The sequence below is a fragment of the Sorex fumeus genome, unplaced genomic scaffold, assembly GCF_029834395.1.
Source record: "Sorex fumeus unplaced genomic scaffold, SorFum_2.1 ptg000082l, whole genome shotgun sequence".
Taxonomy (NCBI): domain Eukaryota; kingdom Metazoa; phylum Chordata; class Mammalia; order Eulipotyphla; family Soricidae; genus Sorex; species Sorex fumeus.
Genome location: NW_026606139.1, coordinates 4218558 through 4240903, shown reverse-complemented (window position 1 = coordinate 4240903; position 22346 = coordinate 4218558). Strand labels below are relative to the sequence as shown.

The 22346-nt window shown below is 53.3% G+C and overlaps 1 protein-coding gene across 1 annotated transcript; it reads left to right on the top strand.

Annotated features, from left to right (window-relative positions):
• Positions 1-246: 246 nt before the first annotated feature.
• LRRC41 (leucine rich repeat containing 41) lies at positions 247-22296 on the top strand. The gene is made up of 10 exons (XM_056130958.1): positions 247-455; positions 5092-5178; positions 5773-5843; positions 16342-17479; positions 19169-19429; positions 20226-20390; positions 20482-20580; positions 21146-21268; positions 21449-21524; positions 21623-22296. Exons 1-10 carry the CDS (start codon positions 257-259, stop codon positions 21840-21842), a joined length of 2439 nt encoding a protein of 812 aa, XP_055986933.1. The 5' UTR covers positions 247-256; the 3' UTR covers positions 21843-22296.
• The last annotated feature ends 50 nt before the right edge of the window (positions 22297-22346 follow it).

The window sequence follows — 22346 nt, the reverse complement described above, 5'->3', positions numbered from 1 at the left end:
GGGGAGCCGGCGCCGCGCCCGCGGGAGTCCCGGCCCGGAGCGGCCCCGGAGCCCCTCCGCGCCCGAGGCCGCCGGCCGGGAGGTTCACCCGAGGCCCGGAAGCGCCGGGGCCCTCGAGCGACGGGCGCGCCCGGGCCCCCTCCCCGCGGCGGCCCGCGCCGCCCTCCCCGCGCCGCCGACTGGAGGCGCCCCGGCCGCCGACCCTCCCAAGATGGCGCCCTCGCGGGGCCGCCCCGGGCTCGCGCGCCTCCCCAAGATGGCGGCGCCCGCGGCCTGGCGCGCCCGGAGCGGCTGGTTCTGGGAGGCAGCGGCGGCCGCGAGCATGGAGGCCGCGTCCCGGGAGGCGGCGCCGGCGCAGAGCTCGGCCTCGGGCCCCGGCGCGCCCCCCGCCCTGTTCGAGCTGTGCGGGCGGGCGGTGAGCGCGCACATGGGGGTCCTGGAGAGCGGGGTCTGGGGTGAGTCGCGGCCGGGGCGCGGGGGGGCGCGGGGGGCGCGGGGCGCGGCTGACAGGCCGGCCGGCCGGCGGCTCCTGGGCCGCGGGGACCCTCGGGCGGGGCGGGGCGGGGGCGGGGGTCGTCGGGCCTGGGTCCGCGGCCGCTGCTGCCTGTCACGCCGCGGGGTCGCGGGGCCGGGGAGGCGAGGGGGGCCCGAGGCCTGCCCGGCGGCCCGGGGTCGAGGCCCGGCGCGCCCGCTCGGGCCGGGGGTCGCGGGGGGTCGCGGGGGCGGCCCGGCCCGGCCCGGCCCGGCTCGGCTCGGCTCGGCTCGGCCCGGCCCGTCCTTCGCGGCTCGCGGGCCCGGGCTCGCGGCGGGTCCGGGCGGGCTCGCGGGCGGCCGGCGGGAGGCCCGAGGCCCGGGCCCGGCCCGAGGGAGGGGGCGCGGCCGGGGCGAGCGGGGCCGGGCCCGGGGCGGAGGGCGGCCGGGGGCGCGGGGCGGGCCGGGCCGGGGGCGCTGCTGCGGGAGGGGCGCGGGCGGGGGCCGAGCGGGCGGCCGGGGCCGGGGCCGGGCGGGACGGGACGGGCGGGAGGCCGAGGCCTGGACGGGCCGGCGGGGGCCGAGCAGGCCTCAAGGGGAGGCCCGAGGTCAGGTCGGGGCCGGCGGGCGGGGGCGGGGGCCTGGGCCCCGGGGACGCGCCCTGGAGGAGGCCCCGGGGCGCGGAGGGTCCCCGAGGCGGGGCGGGGGGCGGCGGCCGCCCTCGGACCCGGGGACAGGCCGGCGGAGGCCTCGGCCCAAGGCCCAGGAGGAGGCCCGGGCCGGCCCAGGCCCGTCGGGGTCAGCCGGCCGCCCGAGGGGAGGGACGAGGCCTGGCAGTGGGGGCCGACCCCGCTCCCGGGCCGGGACCGGGAAGCCCCCAGGTGCCCAGGGTAGGAGGGGCCGGAGGGGCACCCGGCAGGCAGGGCGCTCCCTTGCAAGCGCCCCGATGGTGCCTGGACACCGCCAGGAGTGACCCCGGAGCACTGCCGGGTGTGGGCCAAGAACGCTGGGGGTGGGGGGACAGGAAAAGGACAAGAACTCGCAGAGGGGGAGGCACAGGGATCCTTGCTGACCGCGAGCCAGTTCGACCAGAAAAGGGGCCAGAGCGGAGAGGCAGGGGGCAGGACGCTGCAGGCCCCAGGAGAAATGGCCGCGCGGGGACAGCTGGACCGACTTAGGCCTCCTGGCAGGGTGAGACGCCCGCTTGGCGGGGCGTTTGGGAGGAAGGTCCCCGGACTGGCCAGTGGCCAGGAAAGGCGCCTTGGAAGCCGCGGACGGGCTCTTGCTTTGCATCGGAGGCAGCGGAAGGATGCAGCAGGTGAAGGTAGACAGCCTAGGTGGGTTAGGCCCGGAGTGCCAGGCAGGAAGTCTGTATTTTGCGTTGAGCGCGGTGCCAAGCCCACATTAGAGATGGGGACGGGATGGCACGTGGGATACTTTCCTTCAGCAGGTCTGCAGAGTGTGTAGGATGAGTTATACTCCGCCCTTGGGCATCAGGACCCAGTTATTCCACAAGTAAAAATTCAAGACTTCGAATGGAAGCTCTGAAAGATTTTCCCCGCATGCGATATCCTCCAACATCCCCGACTTGTTTCTGTAGAACAGAGAAGCTGTTGACGAGACAGTGATATTGGGGCCGGAGAGAGTAGATGTGTTAAGGTCTCGGACGCGACTCACCCCAGTTTGATCCCCACTAGCCCACATGTTCCCTGAACCAGAGAAGATCCTTCGTAGAGCCCGGAGTGGGGCGGGCCCCGAGTGCTACCGAGTGCCTGCCCGCTCCCCCCAGAGAAGAGTAACAGACAACAGTCAGTGAATTTATTACGGCCAGATGTGGTCTTGTTACTCGTTTGAGGGTCACGCCCAGCACTGGTCAGGAGCTGCTCACATTGTGGTATCCAGAATCATGCCTGGGGTGTGTGGATGACCGTGCTGCAGGGGGGAACTGAATCCAGGCTTGCATGCAAAGCTCCAACCCATTGAATTCCCTCTCTAGCTCCTGGCCACGTATGGTCTTAGACAGTAACCAGGATCTTTAGTTTGTTTGTCTCTGGCTTTTTGGGGTCACACCCCGCACTTTGATTAGTGGATTCAGGAATCACTCCTGACAGTGCACTGGTGGACCCTATGGGGAAGGAACCCAGCTAGGAGAGTGGAAGACAAGCACCCTTTGCACTGTGCTATCACTCAGGCCTCCTCTTTTTCTTTTCTTCTGTTTTGTTTGTTTGTTTGGTTGTTTTGGCTGTGCTCAGGGCTAATTCCAGGCTCTGTGCTCAGGAATCACTCCTGGTGGGTGGGATTGGGAACCACATCGAATGCTCGGATGAAGGCCAGGTTGGCTGCGTGCAAATCGAACTCTTTACCTACTTTACTATCTCAAGGCCCTGCCAGCTGTTTCAAGTTTTATTTTGGGTTTTGAGCCACACCCATCAGTGCGTAGGGGTCACTCCTGACCTGGCAGGGCTCAGTGGACTGCCGTGGGGTTGGATACACGCAAGGCAAGAGGTTGAACTGTCTCGCACCTTTCACCACCTCCCTTTTAAAACTTGAAAACTGAGGCCTAAAGATAGTTACTTCAGAAGTCAAGTTAACTTCGTGTACAAGCAGATTTTTACGCGGTTTGTCAGATGAAACCCGTTAGCCTCCTGCTGTGGCGCCTCTTAGAACTGGAGAAGTCAGAAAAGCAGGGTCTCTTGTTGCGGGGAGAGGGATGTTTGAGTCACACCTGACAGTGCTGGGGGCTCCTCCTGACTCTGCTCTGGGTTGCTCCCGATGGTGCTTGGAGGCCTTTAGCCAGTCTGGGGACACTGGTGCACGCGTCATACAAGGTAAGTGCCTTAGTCCCTGTAAGTCCCTGTCCCCTTCATCCCAAGCAAGCTTTGTTTTGAGAATGCTTTGAATTTACTTTTGTTTTTTTTAAACACTGAATTTAGAGTGCTGATTTTTGTCTGGTTCGGGATGACATACTGGAGGTCCTCCACCCCCGCTTAGGGTTGCTTCTAGAGGTGCTCAGAAACTCTGTGGTGCCATGAATTAAGCCTGGACTTTCATCAAACACGTGCAAAGCATGCACTTCAGCCTTTTCTCTGGCCTGGCTCTGAGTTTATTTGGGGAGGGTGTTCTGAGCCCACATGCCACGATGCTGAGGATCATACGGTGCTGAGGATTAAGTCTGAACAGGGGTCTGAACATGTAAAGCTTACTCTCCAGTCCTTTGAGCTATCTTCCTGGTCCTTTTTTTTTTTAATAAGAATGTACTAGTTCATGGTATAGTGGGGGCTAAAAGATGAAGTTGGTGGTCAATCTGACAAAATGGTGGACTAGGTAGTATAGTGGGTAGGGTACTTGGTTTGCACGCAGCTGACCCGGTTCGATCCTGTCACCCCATGTGGTATATCCCTCTATCCCTGCCAAGAGGGATCCCTGAGTGCAGAACCAGAGTAAGTCCTGAGCACAGCAGTTGTGCCCCAACTACAAAAAGTCTGGGGAAATGGGGAGGGAATTAAATGAAGGGTATGTGGTAGCCGATATACTGAAAATAGCGTGACAGAGGTACGGAGACTTCAGTATTAGGGAAGGTAAGAAAAAGGTAGGTTAGGGGACTTGGGAAATAATACAGCAGGTAGGCACATGCCTTGCACCTGACTGACCTGGCATCTCACATGGCCCCCCAAGTCCGTCAGGAGTAATTCCTGAGTGCAGAGCCAAGAGGAACCCTGTGCCTTGCTGGGTGTGGACTCCCCCCGCCTGGATAAAGGTAGTTTAGTGTGGCTGAAGTACTGGGGGCAAAGCAAAGAGCTAGAGAGGGTGCAGGGGCCCAGATTATGAAGGAACTCATTTAATGCCATCTTTTTAATGCAGATGCTTTACTACGCTTGGGCATTAGGGAACTGACTAGCTTCTAAAGGTATATATATCATCCTGCTTTGTGGGATTATCTCACTCTTGATGCACCCTGAAATTTCAGCTGACAACTAAAGGAGTATAAGTAGACAAAGTTGGAATTAAGTTTAGGTTCCTGTCACTGTCGCTGTCCTCCCAGTGTTCATCGATTTGCTCGAGCGGGCCCAGTAACTTCTCCATTTGGAGACTTGTTGTTGCTGTGTTTGGCATATTGAATACTCACGGGTAGTTCACCTTTTTTTAGGGCTAGGGTCACCTTTTTGGGGGGAGGGGCGGTAACATCCGGCAAGGCAAAGGGGTTACTCCTGGCTCTGCACTCAGGAGTTACTCCTGCCAGTGCTCAGGGGACCATATGGGATGCTGGGAATCGAACCCGGGTCGGCCGCGTGCAAGGCAAACGCCCTCCCCGCTGTGCCATCGCTCCAGTCCCTCGGTTCGCTTTGACAGGTTGTTTTGTTTTGCTTTTGGTTCACACCTGGTGATGCTCAGGGATTACTCCTGGCTTTGCACTTAGAAATTATTCTTGGTGGTGTTTGGGAGACCACGTGGGACGCTGGGGGTATTGAACCTGGGGTGGATTGCAAGGGCCCTGTCCGGCTCTTCAGGTTCTTTTTATCAAGTGAAAAGTGTGTGTCCTTCATTTTTCCGTTTCATTTGGATAATAATGCTTGAAACCCTGAGAGAGGAAAAATAAATTTTGTATTTTGGTTTTCATAGCCCTCCCAGGCCCAATACTGCAAAGCATCTTACCTCTGCTCAATATATATTACTTGGAGAGAATTGAGGAAACTGCCCTCAAGAAAGGTGAGTGTCTTTCTCTCTTGATCTCTGTCAGTGATTATAGCCAAAGCACCATGATGTTCGTCAGGTAAATATTACACCTGTTACCTGTCTCGAACACTTCATGCTTTTCAAATGTTGCCCTCACGCCAGTTTTCTTATTTGATCACTCGGTGTCTTGTGAAGTACAAAGCAAATAAATAAGCTTCTTACTCCATTAATGAAACTGAGGTCAGAAGAAAGCAGTCCTACTAGTCATAGATTTTCTGAATTTCCGTGTTTCTCTTCTATTGAGCTGCCTCTCAATTTTCTCATTGAACATCTGTTAACAAGCTGGCGTTATACAACCTTGATGAACCAAGAGCTGTCACAGCCACGTTTCCTACAGAGAACAAATCTTTTATGCAACTAATAATCCTGTGAAATAGCTTCCTCCTCCCCCCACACACCTTACTCTGGCAGGACTAAGGTCTGAGGAGCCACTCATGGTGGTGCTGGGAGTAAGTGTGACTGCTGATGCCGTATGGTTTTTTTGAGCACAGAAGACATTAAAGGGCTGGTGCCCTTCACTCATATCGTCCAGGATCATCCAAGTAAGTGTGATATTTCTCTCCACAGGCCTCTCCACTCAGGCCATCTGGCGTCGACTATGGGACGAGTTAATGAAGACAAGGCCTTCCAGTTTGGAAGTAAGTTAAGACACCAAGTAGAAATCTGGCTCAACTTCGCACAGTTTGAAAGAATAGCAGATAAGCTGGGGATTGGTAAAGTGTAAGGATGGAGTGTACTTGGGAGGACACTGATGGTTTATTACAAGTTCTTTCCCATTTGGCATCGACTTGCTTATTCATAGTGTTTGCAAGTGACACGAAAAGGGAAAAGGTAATGAACAGAGTAGAGAGTAGAACCCGGATTCGTAGTTTTTGACAGGGCTGGAATAACGGTCAAATTTCATATTTAATATATAACAATAAGCCGACTCTTCACTTTAGTCTAGATTCTAATGGCAGGGCCTGACCTCAAAAAGGTTAAGGGAGTTTAGTCAACAGTGTGCTGAAGCTGTTCATAATGACAATACCTTGAATTTTGTGAACTAATGTAAATAGAGACTGCAGGGTAAGGGGAATGAGGGGCAGACTGACAGCTTGCCTTGCCTGTAGCTGACCTGGATTTGATCCCCAGCACCCTGTATAGTTCCCTAAGCCCCACCAGGAATGATTCCCAGAGCACAGAGCCAGGAGTTAAGTTCTGAGCACCTTGGGAATGGCCCAACAACCCCCCTTCCAAACAACAATTAAAAAGAGGATAAGGGAAATGATAAGTCCTACCTGGCTCTGTAGTCGTCAGGCTACTCCTGGGATACGAAGAAAGAAGTCGGTCAGAGCCACATTGAGTCACGTTTGGAAGACTGGACTGGAGGTGGTTTCCTGAAGGAGAGAAGTCGAGGGAACAGACTGACTTGAAATATTTGTCGCTACTTCTGTGGGGGTTTTTTTGTTGTTACTTATTTTGGGGTTACTCCCTGCGATGTCCAGGGAACCACACAATGCCAGGGATCGAAGCTGAGGCAATAACATGCAAAGCATCAGCTCTCGCCCTTTGTGCCATCTGCCTGGACCCTGAGCGTAAGACTTTTTAACACTGAGCTTATTGGTGTTAAAGTGAGCTAATTTCAGAGATGATAAGCTTCCCACAATTAAATGTTCAAATAGAATCTGTTTAACTACTTGACGCGGGGTATTACAGAAGAAATTGAGCATTGTAAAAGAAGTTGGGCAAGATACTTCTTTAGGACTAAGCCCCGATTCTGTTACTCTTTGGTATAGTGGGAGTGCTTGGAACGCAGTGAAACACCCACTTGAGCCAAACATCTTTTGTGCTTCATAATTAGGTGACAGATTGAGTGCAGTGTACACTACTAACCTTGCTGCCTTGAAGTTTTACACCAGATATTGAAGGTACAGACGGTTCTTTGTTTGGTGGGGGAAGCTGCAGGCAAATAGATATGATGAGGTGATTTGCGTGATGGAGAGTAGCGAGGAGCTTGAGGGAGAAAGAAATTAAAGAGTTTCTCCGAAGAAGTATTTGAATTGGGCTCTTAGGTGCATGAGACCAAATAACTATCAGCTCTCGTCAGGAGCTGGAGGCGTTTCTGGTGATGCAGTGATCTTCAGTTCCATATCCTTCAGCTTTTCCATTTTTAGATCTGGATGCAACCAGTGGGGATCAGTGTGATGACACTGATGCCCAACAAACTCCTCAGGTGCTATGTCAGGAGATAGACCCTTCGAGAAAAGAAGAGGATGCAGGAATATTGGAAAACAGGAACAACTTCCTACAACCTTTAAAGAAACATGAGGTTTACTTTGTCCCAGTGTTTTCAAAGCATTATGCCCATTGTAGAGATTTTCCAACATCTTAAGGTTCTTGGGGGAAAATGTCTGTTATTCTGTTTCCTTGTCTCAGAGTATTTTGATAACGTTAAGGAGGTCCCATATTTGGTGACCTAACAGTCGTCATCGCATCGGTCCTGACTTGGATTCCCCTTTCCAAAAGGTATCTTCTTTTGCTCCCCATTCTGCATGACAGTAACTTTCATTCGCAATTCTGTAGCGCTGTCCTCCCGTTGTTCATCGATTTGCTCGAGCGGGCCTAGTAACACCTCCATTGTGAGACTTGTTACTGCTGTGTTTGGCGTATTGAATGTGTCACGGGGAGCTTGCCAGGCTTTGCCGTGCGGGCGAGACACTCTCAGTAGTTTGCGGGCTCTCTGAGAGTGGCGGAGGAATCGGACCTGGGCTGACCGGGTCAGCTGTGTGCAAGGCAAATGCCTTACCCACTGTACTATCGCTCGAGCATTCACAATTCAGTACACATTATTCACATAAATGAAGTGTATGCTCAGTTCCCGGCACCATACCTGGCTCTAGGGATGCAGTGGTGCGCAGAATAGGCCCGATCTCTGGCTGCTTGCTTAGAAAGCAGCAGTAACACTAGTACCTGTAGACGTAAAAATAAAGCTGTGGAGTAAAATAGATATTCTGGGGATAAAGCAGTGGCAAAATGAAGAATTACTGAATCATTGGTTCTTTAGCCATTTGGAAAAGTGAAGTTAGAGACTCACAATCTACTCTTTCTATATGGACTAAAGATGAACTATAAAAGTCAAAAATAAAACTACAAAACAACTGGAAAGAATAAAGGTGATTCATTATCAAATCTCAGGATGGAGAGTGCTAATTATTAAGAGGGCAGAATGAAAAAAATTGGATTTTGACATACAAAAATGCCAGCACTATAGAGAAAGGAGTAATAGATTATCAGTTAGGGTGCTTGCCCTGAACTTGCTGGACCTGCGTCAGATCCCTAGTACCCAATACGGTCCCCGAGGCTACCAGGACCCCAAAGCTCAGAGCCAGGAGTAAGCCCCGAGCACCGTCAATGCAAAAAATCAGCATTCAGGCAGAAGTCAGCATTAAAAACCAAAAGTTGCTTTAACCAAGAAGTGTAAAGTGAAATCGACACAACAAAGGGATGTAGATACAGGGTGGGCAGAGAGGTGGCACAGAAGGGGAGAGACCCACCTGGCAAGCAACGAACTCAGGCTCTGTCTGTGTCCTGGCGCCATATGTGTGGTCCTTGAACACGGCCAGGGATAAGCCCTGAGCAGTGCCAGGCATGGCCCAAACCCCCTGCCCCCCACTCCCGATATTTTTAAAAAGAGGGGGAACATCACAGTGAGTAAAAATTCGGACAAGTACAAGACACACCCAAAATTCCAGCGCAGGGCAACAGTTCAGTCTCAGTGATTGAAAAATAGAATTGGTGGCCAGAACAGTAGCACAATGGGCGTTTTCCTTGCGCACGGCCAGCGTGGACTTGATCCTTGGAGCACCATATGGTCCCCAGAGCCCCGCCAGGAGTGACCTGAGAGTGCAGAACCAGGAGTAAGTCCCGAGCACTGCTGAGTCTGACCTATGAACAACACACACACCCCATAAAGACGTGAAAGTTAAACTGTGAGTCAATCATGGAGCTGGAGACAAGAGATTGCATCCAGCTCAGCCACTCGAAAGACAGGCACCGTCCACTGTCCTATAGACCCCCAACTGTAAAGGTTTTATTTTTTTTTTCACTTTTTATTTTGGTTTGGGGGGCCACACCTGGCAGTGCTCGGGTGCTCCACCTGGCGATGCTCAGAGTATCAGGTGGGATCTGGGGGTCTAACCTGGGCCCGCCACACACAAGCAAGCACCTTACCCGCTATACTGTTGCTCTGGCCCCAAGTTGTTTGATTTCTTTTGGTTTGGGGTCCACACCCAATGGTGCTCAGAGCTTTTTCCTGGCTGTGTTCTGGGATCATTCCTAGCAGGCTCAGGAGACCATATGGGATGCCAGGAATTAAACCCAGGCTGGCCGTGTGCAAGTCTCTGCTATATTGTCTGTCTGGCTCCACAATCTTTACACGTGGTTCTTGTTTTGGGACCACGCTTCAGGGCGCTGAGTGATGACTCCTGGGTTGGTGCTTGGGAACAGAACCTGCGGCCTCACGTACAAAGCAAAGTACTCTAATCACTAAGCCACATTTCCAGCCCCAACACTTTTTTGCTGCTTTCCACAGTTACGTATTAGAAAAAAATCAAGATTGTGATTTTTGATTGTGATTTGTGAATTTGCTGTAAACCTTCACCCCCTCAGTTTGCACAAACTCTTCCGTCCCTACCAGTGCCTGGCCTGCAAACCATTCTAGATGGACCAATCTTACTTCATCTCTATGTGATACCTCATTTCAGTTTTACCCTAAAGAAACCACTTAAATCAATGTCCATTGTCTGAGCTACAAAATGACTTGAATTAGCTATCTCTGATACTTCTTTTTTTTTTTTCTTTTTGTGTCACACCCGGCGATGCACAGGGGTTACTCCTGGCTCTGCACTCGGGAATCACTCGTGGCGGTGCTCAGGGGACCCTATGGGAAGCTGGGAATTGAATCCGGGTTGGCTGCGTGCAAGGCAAATGCCCTACCCGCTACACTATCGCTCCAGCCCATATCTCTGATACTTCTGAGAGTTGAAGTTACGATGGGTTACGATGGGCCAAAGAGAAAGTAGTGAGTAGGGCGCTGGCCTCGCACATGGCTGACCAAGCTTTGATCCATCCCCAGTATCGCATGTGGCCCCCTGAGCACCGCCAAGAGTGATTCCCGTGTGCAGACCCAGGAGTATCCTGAGTACTGCCGGATGTGGTCCAAAACCAGAAAAACAGAACCAGAACAAAATGGTGATGAACGGGGGCCAAAGCCATAGTATAGTGTGCACCCGGGTTCCGTCCCCCAGCATCCCATATCGCCCCCCGAGCACCTCCGTGTGCAGCCCAAAAGCTAAAATGAAAAGGTCAGGGTGGAATAAAGTGCAGTCAACTCTGCTGACGCATTCACTAATTCACGAGAAAGCCCTTGACAGTTGCCATGGTTAACTCGACCTGTTCACTAGCCCTCACAACTCCGAGGTGGATTTTTAGTTGTCTTCCCCACTTCACGGATGCCGAGGGAGAAGGAGATGAGGCGACTTCCCTCGTGTTACTTCATCTGGGGCAAACCCGGGATTCCAAGCCAAGTCAGTCTAGCTCCAGGTTGTGTTCTTCCAATTGCTGTCATGCTGCTTGGCCTCTCTGTCTCCTGTGTGTACATTTCAGGTGTTCTCTCCCACTGTCTTCATCAAGCAGCAAGTTCACCCCTTAGTGAACGAAATTACATAGGATGTAATTTAACTGTGGTCAGAAACAGCCACACTATCTTGGCTCACATCTTTGTTCTAGAACTACCTGGAAATTAGTAGTTGGGCAGAGCGATAGCACAGTGGGTAGGGCATTTGCCTTGCACACAGCTGACGCGGGTTCGATTCCTTCGTCCCTCTTGGAGAGCTCAGCAAACTACCAAGAGTATCCCGCCTGCACAGCGAAGCCTGGCAAGCTCCCCGTGATGTATTCGATATGCCAAAAAGAGTAACAACAAATCTCACAATGGAGACGTTACTGGTGCCCGCTCAAGCAAATTGAGGAATAGGAGGACAGTGCCACAGTGCTATTCCATAATCATCATGGACCACAGATTGTAGGGGAAGACATTAGAGGTAGAGGTAGTGCTTGAAACATTCAGGAATATCCTCTCTGCCTCCCCTTGACAGAGATCAGCAGATTTGGTTGCCAGACATTTTCTCTCTCCTAAAGCCTTCAGTGCTGCTGCTGGTAAGCGCCTCGCTGGTGCCAGGCAGTTAGCTCGGGCATAAAGTCTTTTCTGACTCTCACCACAGCAGGCTCTCTTGGGAACGGACATTTACCTTTTAATACACAGGCCCAGCTCCAACCTTTACCTGTGCTGTGAGTTGTTTTTGAGACTGCTGAAATGTCCTTTTTCTTAATCTTCACCCAGCAACTTCAGTGGATTCATAATTCTTGCCTGTGTGTTATAGTGGAAGATGTGACGTTTATTTGCATGCAGACGAGTTTATTGAACTTGTTGTTTCCTTTGGTTTGGGGGCCATACCGAGCAATGCTTGGGTTCCTCCTGGCTCAGACTCTGGAACTACCCCTGGAGGTGCTCAGGGGAACTGTGTCTGGTGCTGGCCATCCAACTCAGGTCGGCCACAAGCAAGGCAAAGGCCATCGCTCCAGCCCCTGAACTTTTTTTCTTTTGCTGTGCTGGGATTGAGTCCAGGGCTTCTCACATGCCAGGCAAGTGCTCTAGCACTGAGCCATGTCCCTGTCCCTGGTTCACTGTGCCACACCCAATGACTCCGGGGCCACTCTTCGGCTTTCTGTTTGGGTGTCACTTCCGATAGGGTTTAGGGGACATTGCACTGCTGGTCAAACCCAGGCCGTAGAAATTCATGTGAAGCTTGAACTTGGTTGAGCTCTTTAGCCCCCAAATCACCATTATGGGGGGGCCGGGCTTCAAAGGGATGCTTAGGAGGTCAGGGACCTCACCCAGTAATTTACAAGGCTGGTAGTCCAAAATTAGAGCCCGGGGACACAATGCTAGGGGCCCTGCAGTACTTGTAGTGGCTCAGGCCATCCCAGTGATGCTCGGAGAACCAAGCAGGAATCAGTCAAATTGGTCAGCAGCCCGTAAATAATCCTCCATTCGCTCTCTAGGTCAATGTCATTCTTTAAAGACTGCCACTCCGCCTGTGTTGTCTCCACCTGTTACGAGCCCCATTAAATCGGGCCAGAGCCATAGTACAGCCGGCAAGGTGTTTTGCTTTGCATGCAGCCAGCCCAGGTTCAGTCCCAGGTTGGATTCCCAGCACCCCCGAGCACCGCCAGGAGCAAGTCCTTGTACAGAGCCAGGAGTAACCACTGAGCATCACTGGGTGTGACCCAGAAAGAAAAAAAAAATCATTAAACTAGGGGCCAGAGATAGTACAAAGGGCAAGTTGCGTACCTTACACATAGCCAACTTGGGTTCAATCCCCAGCACCCCATGTGGTCCCCTGAGCACTATGATCCCGAGCACAGAGCCAGGAATAGCACTGAGCATTTCCAGGTATGGACCAAAAAAAAAATTGTAGACTTTTTAACTGATCTATTAGGATATGTAAATAACCTCAGATTTGACCACTGTGAAACCTTCAAGCAGTAGAGCTTCCCTTTTCAGAAGCCCATCAAGCTTGTAGCATGCCCCTGCGTTCCGACATGATATCCAAGTTCTCCGTGCTTTTCCTACCCAAACCTCGAGTCACCTTTACACTGACTCCCCCAAATTCTGGTTCCTTTTATATATATTTGGATTCTTGGCGTAAATGGACCATGGGTTTTGCCTCCTGTGACTATTCCGAATCAGAAGCGTCCCTAGGCACCAGAAGGGTAGTACAGCAGGTGCGTGGTTCTTGCCTTGCATGTGGCCCACCCAGCTTCAAACCCCGGCACTACTTACGGTCTCATGAGCCGGCCAGAAGTGATCCCTGAGTGCAGCCAGGAGTGTTCCCTAACCACAGCCAGGCATGGCCCAAAACCAAAAGGCCTCATGCCCAGACTTGAGTAATTTGCTTGTGCTACAGCTGAAGCAAGATACTTTGGGGGTGAGGAACGCTACTTACTCCTGGGCTGTGCTCAGAAGCCATTCTTGTTGGTGTTTAGGGGACCATATGTGGCACTACAGAGCAAACTAGGAGGGCCATGTGCAGGCTGAGCACTTCACCTCCTGTACTAACGCCACTTGGTCCTGGCAGTGCTTGGGAGCTCTATGGGTACCAAGGATCAGACCTGGGTTAGCCACATGCAAGGAAACGCACCCTATTTGCTGTACTGTCTCTCCAGCCTTCCCCACACAAGGGAGGAAACTTCATTGCTCCGGCCCTGGGAGGAATTTTTTATTTGGAACAAGTTTCAGGTGATTTTGATGTGCACTCAAGGTTGAAAATAATTTGCATTGAGTCCTCAAGGTCTAATGAAGTCTGTTCATCAGAGACTTATGCCTTAGAGAAAACAGAAATCTCAGAATTGCTCCTTGTTTTCCATGACTTTCTTACTGAGCTGACAAGTACGTGGGCTGATGCCATCGAACATGTCTGCGAGGTCACAAGGCATTGTGTTTGCTCTCCTGGATCCACCCATATCCCTGGTCCAGAGAAGTCCCGGCAAAAAGCAAAAGGACGGAGAGTTGAAGCCGGCTGGGGAGACAGACAGGCCTCAGTGAAAACAAACCCAGGACCTTATCTGTCCATGGTAGTAGTGGAACTCATCTTTGGCAAAAGTAGGAAAAGACCAAAGCAAGCCGGGAACAGTGATGCAGTTATTTTGGCCAGAGCAAAATGTAGGGGGAGAAGGCAGTAGCTCAAGTGATAGACCACATGCCTAGCAGGTTGCACTGTTGGGTGCCAGCCCTGTCCTTAAAATGCTGGGAGGCTGGGGTCAGAAAGATAATCGAGGGACAGAGGTAATGTTTGCCTTGCACGTGGCCCACCTGGGTCTGGAGCCCTCCAAGAGTGATCCCTAAGCACAGATGGCTATTGCCTGAAAACAAAGCCCCCCCCCCCAAAAAAAAAGCAAGAAATGAGATAAGGATCAGATAGGGGTGCAGAGAGGTTGCTGCTTTGCATTTGGGACGCCTGCCTGGATTCAGTCAAGGGCACCACATGATCCCCAGTACTGCCTGAGCACTCCCAGGAGTAGCCCCTGAACACTGCTCTGCAAGGTTTAGAAACCAAACAAAAACTCAGACAGGCCAAACTGCGGAGAGATTTTCCAGGCCAAGTAACTTAAAAGTAACCTGTTAGGGGGCTGAAGTGACGGTTCAGTTAGTAGGGGGCACCTGACCCGGGTCAGGTACATGCAACCTCCAGTATCCCACAGGGTTTCCCAAGTATTGCCAGGAGTGATCCCTAAATGCAGTCAGTAGCCCTGAGCACCATCAGGTGTGACCCCAGAAGTAGGGTGTTGGGCCCAAAGAGTTCAAGGTGGTGAACAGCTGAGTTGGCCCCTTCTTCCCTCCCACGAAACCTCCATCTCCTCTGTGACGGTAGCTTCAGCTCTGCCCCTGCTAAGTGGCACCTCTGGGTGAGGCATTCATATCCCCCCCACTGAAATAAAGCCTGTTTGGTTTGGGGGGGGGGGCCCATAGGGCAGTGATAAGTGTTGTACAAGCACGAGGCAAACATTCTACCACCCAACGGCATCAATCCAATCCATGACATTAGATTGTTTCTTTACGGACAAAGTCACAACCAGCACTGCTTAAAGCTATTCCTAGTTCTGCTCAGAAGTGACCCCTGGGGAAAAAAAAAAAAGAAAAAGTTAAAAAAAAAAATGACCCCTGGCTGTGCTTGAGGGACCTTCCATGATGCCAAGGACTCAAACGGGTCAGTAGTGGGGCTGGAGCAATAGTACAACAGTTGCCAAAGACTTCCCTGTCGCACTGCCAACCTGGATTCTATCCCCAGTACCCCACATTGTCCCCTGGGAATGATCCCTGAATGCAAAGCCAGGAGTAATCCTGAGCACTGCTAGGTATGGTCCAGAAACAACTAAACTGCGGTCAGTAGGATACAGGGCAAGCATTGTTAGTCCCGTACCTTCTGTCCCAACATTGGGAGTGTTACAAGGTGTAAAGGTGTTTAGCAAAAATGAACCCAGTGACGGCAGAAATATTTGGGAAGAGAAAAGGGACAGTACAGTCAGGAAGCTTATATAGTCAGGCATGAGGTAAGAGTGTCTGAACAAAAGTGGTAAGAATCTAAAGTTAGTCGGGGCAGGAACGGTAGCACAGTGGTAGGGCCTTTGCCTTGTGCATAGCCAGTCCGGCTGAGCCGGGTTCGATTCCTCCGCCCCTCTCGGAGAGCCCGGCAAGCTACCGAGAGTATCTCGCCCGCACGGCAAAGCCTGGCAAGCTCCCCGTGGCGTATTCGAGATGCCAGACACAGTAACAACAAGTCTCAAAATGGAGACGTTACTGGGCCCGCTCGAGCAAATTGATGAACACTGGGAGGACAGTGAACAATCTAAAGTGGAATCGGGTTCTAGAAGCAGACATGAGAATGTGCAGGTCAAGTGACTTCTCCATTACATATTAGTCCCTGGAACTTTATTTCCTGAAACCAAATCTCGACGAGTCACACAACTTCTGAGCCTGCTTGCCTTTCAAATGGTACAGAGAGCAATACGTATCTCAGAGACATGAGGACTACATGGACTTCACACCCCCCCCCCCCGCCTTGGTTTTGGGGCCACACCAGGAATACTCAGGGCTTACTCCTGACTCTGCACTCGGATCACTCCTGGGAATGCTCAGCGAGGCCCAGGGGACATACGGGATGCTGCTCTGTTTTGTTTTTGGTGTTACTTCTGGCATTGATCTCAGAATTTACTTCTGGCAGTGCTGGGAGACCATGTGGGATGCCACGGATCGAGTTCAGGTCAGCTGCATATAAGACAAGCACCCTACCATGCTGCTGCTACCACCACTAGTCGCATCTCAGTTATACTGTCCCCCCAGTCCCCATATGGGGCACTGAGGGCTGGCCACATGCAAGGCAAATGCCCAACACAACGTATTGTTGCTCTGGCCCCTAATGAATCTGTATTTTGCAGAGTGTTACCTGGCTCAGTGAGCAGACATTGGGAGGGCAAATCAGATCGTGATTCCATGGGTCGTACTCCGTATCATGTCTGTCTGCCGTGTTCTCTTTCCAGAGCGTGACCTGTTGGAGAGCCAAGTTCATGGAGGCCTTTTTCTCCCACGTGCTTCGTGGGACGATCGACGTGTCTTCTGACCGGCGTCTGTGTGACCAGCGCTTCTCGCCTCTCCTGCACAGCTCCCGCCACGTCCGGCAGCTTACCATCTGCAACATGCTGCAGGGCGCAACCGAGCTGGTGGCCGAGCCCAACCGCAGGGTTCTGGAGACCCTGGCCAGCTCCCTGCACACCCTCAAATTCCGTCACCTCCTGTTCTCTGACGTGGCTGCCCAGCAGTCCCTCAGGCAGTTGCTTCACCAGCTCATCCACCACGGGGCTGTCAGCCAGGTGTCGCTGTACTCCTGGCCCGTGCCCGAGTCGGCCCTCTTCATCCTCATCCTCACCATGAGTGCTGGGTTCTGGCAGCCAGGCCCTGCTGGGCCGCCCTGCCGCCTGTGTGGCGAGGTGTCCCGGGGCCGGGCCCCGTCCCGCGAGGAAGGCTCCCTCTTGCTGGGCTCACGCCGACCTCGCAGGGATGCCGCCGAGCGATGTGCCGCGGCCCTCATGGCCTCCCGGCGGAAGAACGAAGTCAAGCAGACGGCCAGAGCTGTGCCTCCCTCTCGGATCACACGCAGGAGCACACAGGAAAGCCTGGCGGCGGGAGGGACAGGGCCAAAGCAGGAGCCGCACCCTCCGGCCACTTCCCAGGAGGCCTCTGGCAATAAGCGGCCGCCCTCTTCGCCAGCCACCAGCTCCTCTGCCGCCTCTTCCTCGTCTGCATCCAAACGGGCTCCGGCCTGCTCAGCCCCACAGCCTAAGCCCCTAAAGCGTTTCAAGCGAGCCGCAGGGAAGAAGGGCCCTCGCAGCCGGCAGGGCTCAGGCGCAGAGTCGGAAGACCTGTATGACTTTGTTTTCATTGTGGCCGGTGAAAAGGAAGACGGGGAAGAGATGGAGATCGGGGAAGTGGCTTGCGGAGCCCTGGATGGATCTGACCCCAGCTGCCTGGGACTCCCAGCCCTGGAGGCCTCCCAGCGGTTCCGCAGCATTTCTACGCTGGAGCTCTTCACGGTCCCACTCTCCACGGAGGCGGCGCTGACGCTGTGCCACCTGCTGAGCTCCTGGGTGTCCCTGGAGAGCCTCACGCTCTCCTACAACGGTGAGTGCCCTGGAGGGCGGGGTTGAGAATACCAGCAGCAACAGCGGGGCAGAGCAGAGCTGACTAGGTGGCCGAAGACGGGCCTCATGGCCAACAGAAGGCAAAGAGAACTAATGGCCAGCAGACGATGATAAAGACCACCGAGCTGTAACGATTTATAAAGGGGTTCCTCAGGAGCAGTGAGACCAGTAAGTTGCACATTTTAGATGTGGAAGCCAATCCAAGATTGGCAAAGTGTCTCCAGGCCCAGCTAGGGGTTGACATTGCATCCTACAGTCATTCGGAACAGACATGTACACACAGAAGTTCTTGTTTTAAATCAGACCAGAAATCCGGAAAGCGTTCCTCAGTTCCTTTCCCGTCTGGCTCTACCCAAGTAGCCAAACCCAGCAAGCTCTTTGCTCAGCGCTGCTGAAGAAATCCACAACTATGCAGTTTAGTGCCGTTTTCTTTTTAGTTTGTTTGATTTGGGGGCCACGCCTGGCGGTCTTCAGGAGTCACCCCTGGCTCTGCACTCACAGATCACACCTAGCAGTGCTCAGGGGACCATACGGGATGCCAGGTCAGGTACATGCAAGGCAAACTCCCTACCCATTGTGCTATCACTCTGGCGCCTCCAGCTGGTACTGTGTTCATAGTCACGTGAATCCTGTGGTTGCAACAGAAGCTGCCGTTCCTACACTACCCCTTTCAAACCTTTCCTCGCCAGACCTTATCTCTACTTCGTGGAGAACACAGAGCCATCATACCTGCCCTTCAACCAGTAGCCAACATATTCATTCTACCCCAATTTAGCACTCACCCTTTCTTCACTGCAGTGGAACAGATGATACATGTGCTTTGGGTCTCAGTTTAGGGACACTCTTCAGAAGGCTTCATTGTAAGACGACGTTTACATGTCACTTGGCATGTATCCTGGCACATTTTAAGTATTCTCATTCCGTTACCCAGTTAACCCTTTAACCCTGTGAAATCAAGATAGTTCATTAGAGCCAGAATTCAAACCCTGGCATCCTTGCTTGAATTCACATAGGTTGTTTGGTGAGTTTTTTGTTTGTTTTTTTTTTGGGGGGGGGTGCTGTACCAGCAGTACTCAGGGTCTATACCCCGCTTAATGGTCACTTGCTCCTTAGAGTGTCTGGGGAACCACAGGGTGACAGGGAACAAATTCAGGCCTTTTGCACACAAAGCTTGCCCTGTAGCCCTTTGAACCATCTCTGTGTCGAGTCCCTCATCTCTCTGCTGCTTAGTTTGCAGACGTCCCCAGAGCCTGTCGTCCTACCCGCAAACACATGCCGCCATACCAACACAATCTTCAGTTTTGTGATTCCCTGGCTGATTTTTGATGTACAGCAGACATCAGTTTGCTGGTGACCTGAGGAAAAAGCAAGACAGTGGGTTAAGTAGATCAACAATGACTTAGATCTGACCCAAGGTCAAGATTTTTTTTTAAAAAAATTTGAGCCACACACAGGGTTCCTCCTGCCTCTGCAACAGCTACTCCGGCAGGGCTCGGGGGGCCATATGGGATGCCAGGAATCAATCCTGGATTAGCCACGTGCAAGGCACACATTTTCCCTTTTGTTCTACTGCTCCAGCCCCCAGGCTCAAGATTTGGTAGTACCAATAGAGATATGTGCAGTTACCTGTGAACTTTGCCTGCTGACAGAAATTTCTCTCCTGCTACAGGCCTGGGCTCCAACATCTTCCGCCTCCTGGACAGTCTTCGCGCCCTGTCGGGCCAGCCCGGGTGCCGCCTCCGAGCCCTGCATCTCAGTGACCTGTTCTCACCATTGCCCATCCTGGAGCTGACCCGGGCCATTGTGCGAGCCCTGCCCCTGCTGAGGGTCCTCTCCGTCCGAGTCGACCACCCCAGCCAGAGGGATAATCCGGCGGTGCCAGGGAATATGGGCCCCCCCAGACACATGATTGGGGATGAAGAGATACCAGGTGAAGCACTGAGAATGCGCGTCTCCGTACGAATGTGTAGAGGACAAGAAAGCCTCTAGTCCAGGCCTGTCACCATCCAGACCTAGTTTGGCTGCAGTCTTTGGGTTCAAGCCTATCCTTTTTGGTTTTGAGAGGTCGGGCTTGGGGAGCCATGTGCCGGTAATTGAACGTGGGGTTTCCAGACACAAGCATACTTTTTTTTTTGGGTGGGGGGGAGGGTGGCAGTAGCAGGGCTGTGCTCAGGGCTGATTCCGGACTGTTCAGGGATCACTCCTGGCAGGCTCTGGGGGTCCTACATGGATTTGGGGGATTGAACCTGCATCAGCCACATGCAAGGCAAGCACCCTCTCCAACCCCATTCTAGCTCCTAGAGCCATCTTCCCACCCAGTAGCCTGTCATCATTGAAAATGGAGCCCACAGGTCTTGGGCCCAGTGATGGCTTTTTCCGTACTAGGTGTCACAAACCCAACCATTGGCGATTTTGTTCCCTTAGTTTCTCTCATGTCACGCTGCATTCTGTTTAATTGTGTCACAATTTCATCTTTAGTCCCATCAAGGAAGGCACGGACTAAATCTTTTGCTTAGTGCTAGTTCCTGAACGTATCGCGGTACTTAGCATATAGTGGGCGCTCAAGACAAGTGCGTCAGTTACTGTTTGGCGAATCCCTTAGGATCGGATGGGATCAGTTATGAGAATGCAAGAGAGCGCTTGTTTCGGCAGCGTATACCAAAACTGGGATGGTACAGAGAATGGAGTAGAGATGACCAATTAAAGTCTCTCCCCGCCATATCCAGAAAACTGCCTGGAACAGCTGGAAATGGGGTTTCCAAGAGGAGCCCAGCCGGCTTCGCTGCTCTGCGCCGTCCTGAAGGCCTCTGGTTCTCTGCAGCAGCTGTCCCTGGACAGCGCTACCTTTGCCTCGCCCCAGGACTTTGGGCTTGTGCTGCAAACGCTCAAAGGTAGGATCCAGCCAGGTGGCAAAGGGTGGAGGACAGGAGGGGACCGTGCGTTGTTCTTGGAAGCCTAAGACCCGTCTTGTGCCCCATCCAGAGCACAACCTGGCACTGAAGAGGCTCAGCTTCCATGACATGAATCTGGCGGACTGTCAGAGTGAGGTGCTCTTTTTGCTACAGAACCTGACGCTTCAAGGTAAATCCTTCCTCCAGAATCCCCAGCACGCTCCTGGATCCTCACTGTGGCACTGCCACTCTCACAAGGGACAAACCACAACTATGAAACAGTCGGCTTTATGGCTCGGTAGTGGGGTACATGCCTGGGTTTAATCCCTGGCACCACAAAAACATAAAAGGGCTGTAGTAATCAGCATGACCACCTTCCTTCTAAAACCTCCCTTCCTTCTAAAATGCAGTTCATCTTCTGCAAAACGTAGGAAATCACTCACTTTCATACTGCCTCATCCAAAAGATGTTAACTGTCAGTGACTGGCAGAGTGAGTGCTGTTGGGAAGCTACCCTCAGATTCCCCCCTGCAGAGCGGGTGGTCAGTGGAGAAGAGGCAGGAGTGGAGAATGTCCGTGCAGAGAACCAGCTTACAATGACGTACAGAGGTGCAGTCTCTGGTGTGGATCCTCATGTAGGAAGTTTCAGTCTTGCCTGGGGTCTTGGACAATTCTCTCACGCCCCTTGCTGAGGCCAACTGAGGGAGCACCAGTCCCAAGGCAGCCATCAGACTGTATTTCGATTTCTCTTGACAGAGATTACCTTCTCCTTCTGCCGGCTGTTCGAGAAGCGCCCAGCCCAATTTCTGCCTGAGATGGTTGCTGCTATGAAGGGGAATTCCACACTGAAGGGCCTTCGGCTGCCGGGGAACCGCCTGGGTGGGGGCAGGGCCCTGGGAAAGAGGGAAGGAGCCGGTCCTTTGACCTGGCAAGTGGGGGGGCCGGGGAGGGTGCTGGGCGGTTGGGGGCTGGGTTTCTCTCCAGCCAGACTGGGAAGGGCCCCCTTCGCCCCTGCTCTTGAGCGGCAGTGACAGGCACTGTTCCCCTCTCTCCTCACAGGGAATGCTGGCCTGCTGGCCCTGGCAGACGTGTTCTCAGAGGACTCATCCTCCTCGCTGTGTCAGCTGGATATCAGGTACAGGTGGCAGGGTCGGGGATCAGGGCATGCAGCCCAAGGAGTATAGACGAGGGATTAGTTGTTCCTGGATTTCTAACCCATCTCACCCCTGCCAGTTCCAACTGCATCAAGCCAGATGGACTTCTGGAATTCGCCAAGCGGCTGGAGCGTTGGGGTCGTGGAGCCTTTGGTCACCTGCGCCTCTTCCAAAATTGGCTGGACCAGGATGCAGTCACAGCCAGGGAAGCCATCCGGCGGCTCCGGGCCACCTGCCACGTGGTTAGCGATTCTTGGGACTCCTCCCAGGCCTTCGCGGATTACGTCAGCACCATGTGACAGGGCCCTCCTCACAGGCCCCTGCAGAAGCTCAGCGTGGTGTGCCCAGAACTCCCGCCACCAATTCTGTCTTTCTCTTTGGCCACCTTCCCCTCCCTCCTCCCTTTCACTGAGGTCCGGGAGGCCTTGATGGGGCCCATCAACAGCATCCCCCACCTAGGCTTAGGCCATCGGGCCCCTTTCTCAGTGCCCTGGAAACCCTGGCCAGGAGGTCACAATGCTTATTGGCCACCGAGGGCAGCCCCTGTCCCCCCCGCACCCCGCCCCAGGATTCCTGCTTCCCTTCTCAGGCAGGTACCAGGCTTTAGGGACATGTAGGGTGCCCACTACCAGCTCTCTTCTCTGGCGGGCTCACCATGCTGCTCCCAGGCCTCAGTCCCTTTCATACCTTTATTCCTTTCTTTTTTTTAACCAAAAAAGTTTTTCTTATAAAATAAATTTTGGGCAAACATCATGTCGCCCTTCTTGATTTTTCTCCCAGAGAACAAAATTCAGCAGCCCCCG

Bases quoted from the DNA above. Each gene is read 5' to 3' on its own strand.
- LRRC41 (XM_056130958.1), top strand. From the start codon at position 257: ATGGCGGCGCCCGCGGCCTGGCGCGCCCGGAGCGGCTGGTTCTGGGAG. The intron at 5,179-5,772 runs GTGAGTGTCTTT...TTCTCTCCACAG, and splicing joins GGAAACTGCCCTCAAGAAAG to GCCTCTCCACTCAGGCCATC. The intron at 21,269-21,448 runs GTGGGGGCAGGG...CTCTCCTCACAG, and splicing joins GCTGCCGGGGAACCGCCTGG to GGAATGCTGGCCTGCTGGCC.